We start from the raw sequence: 12,508 nt of genomic DNA, 5'->3' as shown, positions 1-12,508 counted from the left end.
TGTTTTACATTATATCCCTCATTTTTTGGGAATTTATTCTAGAGTATGGTATGAAAAATAGACCCATTTCACATATGGTTGAATTTCCCTGGAAAACCATTTAAGTATGGTGTTCATTTGAAGGGGAGCTCTTCTATATTACTATTTGTATGAAAACTTATTGTTTAGATTTTCTATCTCTATTGGGTTTAAGTTTTATGCATTCTATTTTCCTACAAAATCATCCCATTTCATCTAAGTTCTTAAAGTACTATGAAAAAGGTTTTCTTGTTTTGGGCTTACTTCAACCTGAGTTTGTGTATGTAGGTCTTTTTCCTTTTTAAAAAAAGGCAAATTAGTGCTTTCATCACTGCATACCACAAATTTTGATACATTGTTTTCATTTTCATTCAGTTCAAAATATTTTAAAATTTCAAGACTTCTTCTTTGACCCTTGTTTTTATTCAGAGTATGTTGCTTAATCTCCATGTATTTCGCTATTTTCCAGTTATCTTTCTTTTTTTTAAGGTTTTATTTATTTATTAAGGAGGAGAGCATGCACACACATAAACCAGGGACCAGGCAGCAGACGCCACGCTGAGTAGGGAGCCTGACGTGGGGCTCCATCCTAGAACCCCAGAAGCACAACCCAAACGGAAGGCAGACACAACCAACTAAGATACCCAGGAGCCCTCCAGTTATCTTTCTATTACTGATTTCCAGTTTAACTGTGATCTGAGAGCAGACATTAGATAATTTCCATTCCTTTAAATTTGTTAAGGCATGTTTTATGGCCCAGAAGAAACTATTTTCATGTCAGTGGGAGAGGAAATTTTCTTAAGGATGTACTGGATTATATTAAAAATTGGGAAATTGTATGCCTCAAAAGATACTTTTTACAGAGTAAAAAAGACGGGCCATAAAGAGGGAGTAGTTACTTATAAGATATATATTCAATAAGGCAATATATTAAGAACTACAATCATTAAGGAAAAGATGACCCACGAAAAATGGAAAAGACTGGAAAAGGCACCCATAAAGAGATATTCAAATGATTCATAATGAAGAGGACTCTAATTCTGTTGGCATTATGAAAATACAACTTAAAACCACATGGAACACTATTACATATTAACCAAAGTCTAAAATTTAAAAGACCGACAATAAGTGAGCGTGTGAAAGAGCTGAACTCACACACTGGTGGGAGTATAAATTGGTGCAACCGCTCTGAAGAATGGGCAGGACACACTACAGTTAATTCTGCTCCCAAGTACATACCCAAAAGAAAGGAGCACACAAAAGAAAGAGATACAAAAGCATTCACAATAGAATAGGCAAATACTAAAAATAACCTGATGTTTACCAGTGGTAGAATTGATAAGTAGAGCTCTTGGGGGAAATAGCTAATAAAACAGAATACTACACAGTTTTAAGAATCTGTTGAATATATACAAAAGCATGGATGAAAACTTACAAACATTACTGCGCAGCCCCCTCCCCGCCGCCAAAGGCATGATTTAAGTTCAAGAACAGCTTCTGGTTCTGTCCCAGGCAGGTCTTATCTACACTAACAGAAATTATTACAGTGGTTACTTGGGGCAACGGTTATTACCAGAAGGGAGCAGAGAGAGGACTACTGGAGCACTGACAATGTTTTGTTCTTAGATCTGAACACTGGTTCTCAGTGCTATCCCATCTGTGAAAATCCAGCAAGCTTTATAAAGTGTGTTTTTCTGAATTTTATTTAAAGATTTTATTTATTTATTTGACAGAGAGATAAATCACAAGTAGGCAGAGAGGCAGGCGGAGAGAGGGGGGGGAAGCAGGACCCTGCTGAGCAGAGAGCCCAACGCGAGGCTCAATCTCAGGACCCCGAGATCATGACCTGAGACGAAGGCAAAGGCTTAACCCACTGAGCTACCCAGGCGCCCCTCTGAATATAATTTAATAAAAGTTTTAAATAGGCAAAACTAATCTATACTGACAGGGGCCACAACAGTAGCTACTTCTAAGGAAGGATGAGCAGTGACTGAGAGCTGGCCTAATGCCTCTGCAGTGCTGGTAAACAATCATTATAGTTCATTATTTGCTCAGGAAGGTGGAGTTATTTTCCACTCTAAATTCAAAGAAGGGGGGGCAAGATCATTTTATGTTGTTCTTCCTTTAAAGGAGAAATACAAGATTTTCCCTCCTTCCTTGTTAAAGAAAAACCGCATTCCCAATAGTTTATAAGACTAACAAATCATTTAAAACCACTGCTGTTTAAATGTAGTCCAGCTAGACTATTACTATTCAAATATAGTCCAAAGACCGGTCTGTTACACAATAAATACAAAAAGTGAGAACAAACATTTAGGTACTTTCAAAGAAATCTGACATCGCTGGGCCATTTTTACTATATTTTACTTAAGTTTCAGTCCATAATAGACAGAGGAGGGAAGAGAAGAATACTTTGTGATGAAAAGTCTGGGAATAAACCAGCTGGCCGGGGAGGGGAGGATGCAGGGTAGGAGGTGTATGGGAAAGGCATGGAGAGTTACAGAGAGTTACAGAGTTACAAAATAAGGAACTAAGATCTCCTAGAGCTACATTTTAAAAAGGATAAAGATATTAAGAATAGGACATTGTTTGAAAAATGAACATTAATGCTGCATTTTAACTTGATCAAGCACCTATTTATCATCTTTTTTTAAAAAAAATGACATTTATTTCTTGACTATTCAATGACAGTATGTGTGTTGCAGGTTAATTTCAGTGTAAATTCAATTTCAGTGCAAGACACATTATATTTCTTTAGCTCTCAAATCAACACAAAGCAGTGGGAAATCATGATTTTTGCTTTCCCTCCATTCCAATGTTTCCTGGGTTTCACAGATCACTGGTTAGTGCTAGGATACCAGTGTGTTGGCCCACAAAGTCCCACAAGGACTGAAACACTGTTCATAATCCTATCTTACACAGTGGCACTTGGAGAAAAATCATCCCTCACGCTTCTATATTATCAGTTTGTTTTTATTCCAAATAAAACCAATTAATGTTACCAATTAATCCCATCCTATATCAAGGAAATCCACAGAACAAATTATTTTTTCAAGAGTGAAATGGAAATGAACTCTTTTAGCCCAAATACCAGTGATTAGAAATAAACTGAACTAACATAAATGTAGAGGTTGCTTTTAGGCAACAGGCTTGAGCAACGGAATGTAGAACCAGGCAAAAGGGCCCCCTCCTCCCAGCCCCCTGGCATAATACAGAAGGGTCCCCAGTGGACCCTAATCTGACCAATATCCACAAGCCCTAACTGACCAATGGGCGACTTATAATCAGACACAATTACCACAAAAGGGGAAGATGCCATATATCCCCATATGTCCGAGCTCTTCTCCTTTAAAAACAGCCTTCACCTATCACTTTGTGCAGACAGTCTCTGTTTTGCTGTCTTGCCTGCTTCTCCCTTGTGGTATGTATTCAATAAACTTCTAGCTCCTTCGTTCTGCCTCAGGTGAATTGACTGCCAGTGCCACCAGCGCCACCAGCTAACACCTGATTGTTGCCCCACATTTGGGGGCCCCCATCCAACTGAGAGAGACACCACAATCAACAATAATCAGTAGAAAAACAAATCAAACCTAGTGGATTTAATGAACTGGAATTTAAATGAAAACTTGAAAGAAAAAAATAAATAAATTGAAATTAAAATTTCGAAAAGCTAGTGTAGTAACTCAGATCTTAAATGGACAAGAGGATGAAACCAACAGCAAAAGGTCTATAAACAAGAATTTTGTTCCTCGGGGCACCTGGGTGGCTCAGCTGGTTTAAGCATCTGCCTTAGGCAAAGGGCACGATCCCAGGGTCCTGGGATCGAGTTCTGTTTAAGGCTCCCTACCTGTTTCCCTGCCTGCTGATCCCTCTGCTTGTGCATTCTTTCTCTCTCTCTGTCAAATAAAATCTTAAAATTTTTTTTTTTGTTCCTCTTGGTATGTGGCTATGAAAACTTGAAGTCAGTGGTGTTGCTATTCCCTGACCTATACATACTACATTTCTTAATTCTCCTAAGAAATCACTTTATGCACAGCAATACCCTATAACTAACAGAGACTAGCATTAAGGATGAACAGACTGATCCCTACACTTCTTTCCACGAATTTCCCCCTCCACCCAAACTTATCTTCATATGGCTTCCTTTCTACCTTCTTGTCTTTATGTATGTTTTCTTTCCATGATACATCCGGTCTTCCTTAGAGGTTATACTCCATCCGGTCTTCCTTAGAGGTTATACTCCAAATGGAAGAAAGTATATTAGAATATCCTGTAATTCACACAATACTTACTAACCCAGGTAAAGTTAACAACTTCTTACTCCAATGTTGCCATAACATGATACATAAACACTTGTTACTTATTAAAGCCATCTGCTAACTATCTGCTTCTTTTTCTGTACTTCTAGATATGGACAGGGCCCATACCTTATTTATATTTCCTAAATACTTGACAAACAGTACATACGTACCAGAGAAGGAATGAGTGCGGTGAGCAGTCTAAATAGAGATATTTCTTTGATTTTGTAAGTAATCTAATGAATGGCCTAAATAATACTTCTCAAGATTATATCCTGATCTACTGGTGCTCCAATGTGGACTGCTCAATGCTTAAAAGCTCTCTTACTAGACAACTATCACATGACCTCACCGATATGAGGAATTTGAGAAAGACAGAGGAGCATAGGGGAAGGGAGGGGAAAATGAAACTAGATGAAACCAGGAGATAAGGCATAAGACACTCTCAATCTCAGGGAACTGAGGGTTGCTGGAAGGGAGGCGGGTGGGAGGAATGGGGTGTCTGGGTGATGGACACGGGGCGGGGGGGTGGGGGGAGAATGTGCTATGGAGAGCGCTGTGAATTGTGGCAGGCTGATGATTCACAGACCTGTATCCCTAAAGCAAGTAATATGTTAATTAAATATGTTAATTTTTAAAAAAACCTTATTTAGGAACATTTTAGTATCTAATTAGAAACAAAAATGCTTGCTTTCATATAAATACATAGACATAAAATATTAGCCACTTCTAAAAATATTAACAAACTCTGATCAAAGGACTCACAGTTATTATTTGACTTAAAAATCAACTCCCACCCCCCAGCAACCTAGCAGAGAAGTGAGTTTTTAAGCTTATTTTCAGAAAATTATTGTTATTTAAATATTATTATTATTTAAATTATTTAAAACAAATTTTAGAACTTGAGGCTTGAACTCATGACTCTAAGATCAAGACCTGAGCCAAAATCAAGAGCTGGACGCTTAACCAGCTGAGGCACCCAGACGCCCCTAGAACTTGAGGCACTTAAAGCCAGTTTTACATAGTTGACTGAAGCAGTTTCAGGTTGCTGGACAACTACTACTACCCACTGAAAATATATACATTCAGAAGATATTACTTTTCAGATATATTACAGCACTGAGAATTTTCTATTTCATTGGTAATATACTGAACAAGGTCAAAAGGATATAGACTATCCATATTAGATGCCTTTGAATTAAAGACTTTAGTGAATAATCACTATTGTATTTCTTCCTGAAGACATCTAAGGGGCCCCTTCTCAAGTATTAGAAATACTATCAGACATAATGAAGCAGTAACAACAAAACTGAAGCTCATTTTTCTATAGTTGAAGGATTAATAGCTGAAAGACTGATTAACAACTAAAGTATCCAAAACTGTTATAATCTTCCTAAACCATAATCCTTCTCCTAAGGGAGAGTTTTTACTTTCACCAGTCTGTCTTTTGAGGAATTTCATTTCCAGAAGTTAACAGACTGTTTCGGTTTTAAGTATCTTCTTCCCACACCAAGTAGAGAGAGTCTACCTCAAACTCGGCAGGGTGCAGCTACTGATTAACATTCAAACAATCCCCTGATCAAAGATGAAGAGGCCACACCTGGGTACCTTTCCTTGCTTCTGGGTATCCTACCTATCCAAGTCCTAATAGAGCCATGTTTAATACATGACGGAACTCAAATCTCTTACTCAGCCACCAACCACAAGACATAAAAAAAGAAGATCTCTCTCAAAGATCGCTCTCCACATAAGTTAACTTTGCCCAAAGGAGTTTTTCTCCCAAGTAAAGGACACATTTCTATGCATAATCATCCCCATTCAGTAAACTTACATATAGAAATGATTATTACAGGGCAGGCAGGTCTTTGGTATGGGAAATTAACTCTAAACATGGTATTTATCAAATTCCTAATTTAAAGTAGCTTTGAACAAGCAATTAAATTAACGTTAGATTATGCCCCTGGAAAGAATTAGTAATTCCTTATAAGTAAAAAGGTGTATTTTATATAATTAACTTGTTTCTTAAGACTCTTTAAAAGCAGGCCAAAATTGAATAAACTTTCTCTACCAGAAGATAAAAATAATACTTCTATCATTGCTTCATGCATCAATACTTATATTTTATTTTGGGGAAGAGACTCTGCTTAGCTATGATTCTACCAAAAAAGCAACAGAAAAAGTTGATTTTAATCTTTTTTTTCCTGGATTTAGTCCACCTTACCTTGGCTTGGAATTCCATAAAGCTCTTCTCTGAACATTGTTTCCTGTCTGACAATTAGGAACCAAAACTATGAACTTCTAAGTTCTTCCACTTTACATGGAAATCAATAAACTACTTTTAATATTGGACTCAATTTCAAAGTTCTGTTCTCCGTTCCTATTTGGCTGAAAGGTATACCTATTATCAAGCCAGTTTCTATCGATTTTCAACTAGAAGTATCAGTTTTGCTGTCAGAGCTCTTTATTTTTGTACATAAAAGGAAGTGGGTTTTGATACTATCTCAATGTTCTTCCTGTCTTACAATGCATTTGAAATAAAGTGATGTCAGATTGAGAGTTAAAGCCCTAAATAAGACAAAGGAATAGGCACAATTACTTTTCTCTACCTTTATTAATAAATGCAACTGATTTAGAAATGCTCTGTCGCACACTGCTGCTAACACCACTAAGTACAAGCTTTGCATGTTAACTTGCACCAGAGGCCATGAACATTCACAGGTTATATAATATGTACCTAAAAATTCACACATCCATGCCATATGCCGTGGTATGACCCGTGAACAAGAGAAGCACATCCTATGAGAAACAGAATCATTCTGCACTGTTGGTCGCTCAGCAAAGAGTAAACATGAATTCCATATGACATCATGCACACCTCTTACCTTCATCTTCCAAACACCATCTATAGCCCATTCTACTCTCAGTTTAGACTACCTATAATCAGAAAAGAGCTTTACAGAACATCTCATCTTAATGTAAACTGAAGATAAATACACAATAATATGATCATTTCTAGAAGAAGAATGAATAACAACGCAGTTCAGTAACATTTTATCTGGACCACAATTCTGAATTTGCTATCATATTGCTATTAAATATCTTCTGTTACAATGCCAAATATAGTACAAGGTTAGGCTATTTAAATCTATAAAACTTCTGACAATGGGACTCTGTTGTTATTTCTTGGATCTTCTTATATCACAATACATACACCTTAATTTCTTGGACATCCCCTGTAACAAATATGTTACAGCCACTACTCAGAACAGCTACTGCAACATATGTGGCTATTGAAAGTGGAAAGGACGGGGCACCTGAGTGGCTCAGTGGGTTAAAGCTTCTGTCTTCAGCTCAGGTCATGATCCCAGGGTCCTGGGATCGAGCCCCACACCGGGCTCTGTTCAGTGGGAAGCCTACTTCCCCGTCTCTCGTTGCCTGCCTCTGTGCCTACTTGTGACTTCTGTCTGTCAAATAAATAAATAAAATGTTTCAAAAAAAAAAAAAAAAAGTAAAAAGGAATGACCTTTGAGACCATGATTCTGTTCCCCAAATTTCTAGTCTGGCCCACTTAGTTATTGATTTTCCTGTCTTTGGACACATCCAGAAATTATGAATCTTACTGTTTCTCCTGCTTGATGATTTGGCTTGGTTTCTAATCTTAGATCACCAACTTCCAAAATTTAAACTAGGTGGGGCACCTGGGTGCTGTAGTTGGTTGTGTCTGACTCTTGGTTTGGCTCAGGTTGTGATCTCAAGGTTATGAGACCAAGCCCTGCGAGACTGCCTCCACACCAAGCATGAAGTCTGCTTGGGAATCCCTCTGGCCCTCATGCTTGTACTCTCTCTAAAACAAATAAAAAGAAATCTTCAAAAAAAAAGTTTAAACTCGGTACAAGCAGGAATGACAGAGCCCTTAACACTTTCGGTTCCACCCTCCCAAAGATCCTTAGTGGACTCTGAGGAATGTAAGGCCATACCTCCTTTCACCACTGATCTAAAACATATCTCTATCTCAAGAATACTGGTCATATGAGCTAGCTTTATCTTGACTTTATCCTATTTGTTCCTAACATCTGAGATCTGGGTTACTCTCCAAGTGAATGTGATCTTACAGCTAAAATGCTCTTATTATAAAACGTGCCCAAATTTGTATGTGTGGTAGCTTTACCAGAGAACACAAACGATGCCACCAATTATCTCAGTTCTCTCCAGGAGTATCACACATATGAATGCAGGGATGGTAAGGAATCAGAGTTTTTTCTGATACAGCACCAAATCAATAGTTCCAAAGCACTTAAAATTAATGAATCAAGTATTCCTACATATAAAACTCCAGGTTCTAGATCCAAAGACTGCTCACCTGTAACACAAACCAAAGGGGATATCCAAGCTAGGGAAATTCTTGGATGTCATTTTGTTCTAGAATATCACTATATCAGTCCTTGCAAAGGAACCATCATGAGCTGGCTTAAATCTGCCCTGCCGTGTACGACTAAGTTTATAAATATTGAGGTAAAAACAATGTGCCCTCTTCAAGAAGACTCTGCTAAGAAGCTACAGATAATTACCAAGAATAGATAATAAAGTGTATCCCTAAGTGGAAATTCTATCCCAGGGAAGCTGCAGCAACAGACATTACTCCCTAAAAAATGGTTTTTTGGGTAAGCTATGAAGCAGACACCAAGCAGGGGAGAGCGAAGAACAGACTAAATTTAGTCCTTGCTAGTACTTTCCCTGGTAAGTAGAGGGCTGTTAGAGCAGTAAGTGTTCAAATTTTAGAAGAGAGGATTAAAGAGGCAAATAAGAGCATCCTTCAAAAAGGCTATGGATGACCAAGAGCTGAATATTCATCCAGGTAAAACATAGAGAACCGTGCTGTCCAATTGATAGCCACTAGCCATGCGTGACTATTCAAATGAAAATTTAAAAAGAAGAACAAATTCAGTCCCTCAGTCAAACTGCCATATTTCAAGTGCTCACAGACATAACGAGCCACTGGCTACGTTGGGTTGGACATCACAGACACAGGATATTTCCTCATCGCAAGAAATTCTACTGGATGGTACCAATCTCAAGGGAAAGGAAAGAGACGGACTGTCCCGGGGTCTGAATACAGAGGAGCTACTAACAAGGGCATGTGTCCTATAGCATTCAAGACTTTATCGAGAGATCAGGTGGATTTACCTTTCCTTTTCCACCTGCTCTTTTTTCCCTCCTTGTTGCTGCCACCATCACTGCTGCTGCTGCTGTTCTCAGAACTCTGGGAATCTGACTGACCATCACTGCTTTCTTCTGAACCTTCTGATAGCTCTTTCACCCCATCAGGCACGTCTTTCTGAAAATGCAGGCATCCAATTAGGATTAATCATTACCATTTCAGCAAATAGGAATTAGATTTCTGATATACATTGTTGTAACTTAACTGTGCTGATTAATTTTGAGTATTATAGGGTTCAGTAGCAGAACCAGCAATATTTTCTGAATTCCTGTCATCTCCCTTCTGTGGGTCAAATTAGCTCATGTTTCCATCTACATCCAAAGATAAAAATTATACATGACAATCACATGAAAGCACAACACAGAGGCTTAAATTAGAACAAACTGGGTCTATGGAAGTCCAAGTAAATGAGATGTTCAGAATTTAAAAACTACAATAATAATTTTGTGAAAGGTAGATATACTCATTATCCATCGATATGTGCTTGTTTGTGTATGTATTTGTTAAGTATTGTGAGTTCAGCTGACTCTGGATAGGAAGAAACAGTACATTATTTGAATCTCATTGATTTCTAAATACTGGTTAGTAAGCAGCAAGAGTCAAATACAAAAGGAATAATTCCAATCCTTTTTTTCTATTTTTAAATAAACTCTTCATGTGGGCCTCACACTTACAAGCCCAGGATTAAGAGTTGCAGGCTCTACTGAATGAGCCAGCCGGGCACCGCAAAAGGAAAAAGTTTTTTAAGAACTCACAGGACTCTTTGGTGTCTACACTGAATAGTGACAATGCTAAACTGAAGAGCATCCTTCAAAAAGGCTATGGATGACCAAGAGCTGAATATTCATCCAGGTAAAACATAGAGAACCGTGCTGTCCAATTGATAGCCACTAGCCATGCGTGACTATTCAAATGAAAATTTGAATATTTGAATACCTGTGTCAGCAGAGTATATAAGAGATATACAGTAGGATAGGTGCAAGATCAAGAACTAGAAAATGAAGATGTTCTGGAGTTGAATTCTGGCTTTATCGTCTGCTAATTATGCAGTCCGATCAAAATCTTAACCTCTTATGCCTCAGTTTCCTGGTCTAAAACATGGAAATAATAATACCTACCTTATGAGATCATTCTGAAATTAAACGAGTTAAATGTAAAACGCTTAGGATAGTGCCTGGCACATAATAAATACGAACTACTATGTACACATGTAGTATATAAAAATATACACAGGTAAACATATTAGTGAATTTCTAAGTTAAGAAACTATGGCTAGTTCTTTTTTCCTCTCAATATATTTTTTTATTTTCCCACATTTTATAATCAGATAAAAAATAATTCTGACCGTGTGACCCTCCTTCCTAGAACTGACTCACAACATTATAGCCAAGATAATAACCTCTGATCCAGAAAGGAACTGCTTCTTCCCATGATATTTATATCCTTTTGCCATTTCTAAGACATTTCTTATATACTTTTTTAAAATACACCCCCCATATTTTGCTATCCTTTCCTTCAAAACATGGAAGAGCTCTTACAGAGTTAGTTGCCAGTCAGACCCCCTGACCTGTAGGCGCCATTAAGTATTTTAAGTACAAATGTAACTTCTTAAGCTTAGATTCGTAACCTATCCAGGATCAGCTGGTCAACTGCGAGTGTGGCATATCTCTGAAACATTTCACCCCTCCTTTTCCCCACTCCACAGTATCCATTTTATTTCTCTAATGTCCCTTGCCTCTCTTTTACTGATCTCATAGTTCAGGCCAATTATCTCTTGCAAACAATCCATTTTTACCCTTAAATCTATCTGATTTGAATTATCTTCCTAACACAGATTTGATCATACTATTCTGAAAAACCTCTGCCATCTCTTCAGCTCTCTTTCTCTCTCTCACTCTCAAACTGCAAGTCAGGTTTTCAAAAAGCCTCCAAAATTTGATTTTCACTTAATGTTTACCCCGTCCCCAAACCCTTACCACACTGGCCCACACACAGAGGATGGTAACCACTTCTCTATCTACGCTGGTTTCAAATCCATTCTGAATCCTTCTGTGTGTGCCTCTGCTTCACTAGTTCCTTATCCTGGAAGGTCCTCCCCACCAATTACTTATCAGCCAACATTCAATGCAAATTTTAAAAGTTAAAACAAAAACAAAAGCTTCCTATAGCCTCTTATTCAAAATGCATCTTTGTTTCTCTACATTATGTTGATGCCTTATAATACAGTACTTTGTATCACAACAGTCTGGCAGTGTGCAATTACTTCAGTAATCATATGAGCCTCAAGAGATAAGGAACCACAGTTTATTCTTCTTTACAGTCTCTACAGTGTTCAGCACAGAACAGACATTTAATTAATGTTATTAACAATATGGAAGGTCTAGAATAGCTAAACCTTAAAAGGAACACAAAAAGCTCCCTGTAGGAGTAGAGCCTTATATCACAGGAAGTTTAATAAAGTGTATAAGAAGGAGGTACTATAGGCAAATTAGAACTTTCTAATGTTAGTGGGCCATTCACAACCACTGAGCATAGTGATGACTACAGCTCAAAGCTAAAGAGGGGACAGAGCCCACGTACACATGGATAATAGTCAGTGCATGCCAAGTATTAATTCTCCTCCTGCTGATAATTCTTTTGGCAAACAATCCCTTTCCTGAATTCATCTGGCAGAGGGCTTCCTCTCCACCTGATAGCAAGAGTGATCATGAACCTACAAATCGCCTATCAGAAGACTCAGTGCATTTGGCAACAGTGATTATTCAGGCAGAGACACATGGGCCAAGCCAAACCAATTAAGCCAAATCAGAACTAACTCAAGAGGTCCCACTTCAGCTCCTGAAGCTCTTTTCTCTTCAGACTTACAGCCTACAGAGTGGGGGTTAACAATCAAGTCATGTATGATAGGAGAGAACCTGCCAACAATAAAGCCAAAAGAAAGCAGAGAGATCAATCCCCAATGACATCATTTGAG

The 12,508-nt window shown here is 38.0% G+C and overlaps 1 protein-coding gene across 7 annotated transcripts in view; it reads right to left on the bottom strand.

The window, feature by feature from the left end:
• ASXL2 (ASXL transcriptional regulator 2) overlaps nucleotides 1-12,508 on the bottom strand; it is a 132,245-nt gene that overhangs the window by 42,014 nt on the left and 77,723 nt on the right. For 4 of the 7 annotated variants that reach the window (XM_013052986.2, XM_004745947.3, XM_004745948.3 and 1 more), the window contains one exon: nucleotides 9,501-9,651. The exons of 1 other annotated variant lie outside the window; for it this stretch is intronic. In XM_013052986.2, the coding sequence (XP_012908440.2) occupies nucleotides 9,501-9,651 (151 nt within the window). Of the gene's footprint in view, nucleotides 1-6,537; nucleotides 7,656-9,500; nucleotides 9,652-9,739; nucleotides 9,846-12,508 lie in introns of those variants that run through there. 2 more of the 7 variants (XM_045079296.1, XM_013052987.2) reach the window with 2 other exon arrangements.

This window comes from Mustela putorius, unplaced genomic scaffold (assembly GCF_011764305.1).
Source record: "Mustela putorius furo isolate JIRA1106 unplaced genomic scaffold, ASM1176430v1.1 tig00000281_pilon_pilon_pilon, whole genome shotgun sequence".
NCBI classification, from domain to species: domain Eukaryota; kingdom Metazoa; phylum Chordata; class Mammalia; order Carnivora; family Mustelidae; genus Mustela; species Mustela putorius.
This window is presented reverse-complemented; position numbering and strand designations above follow the sequence as displayed.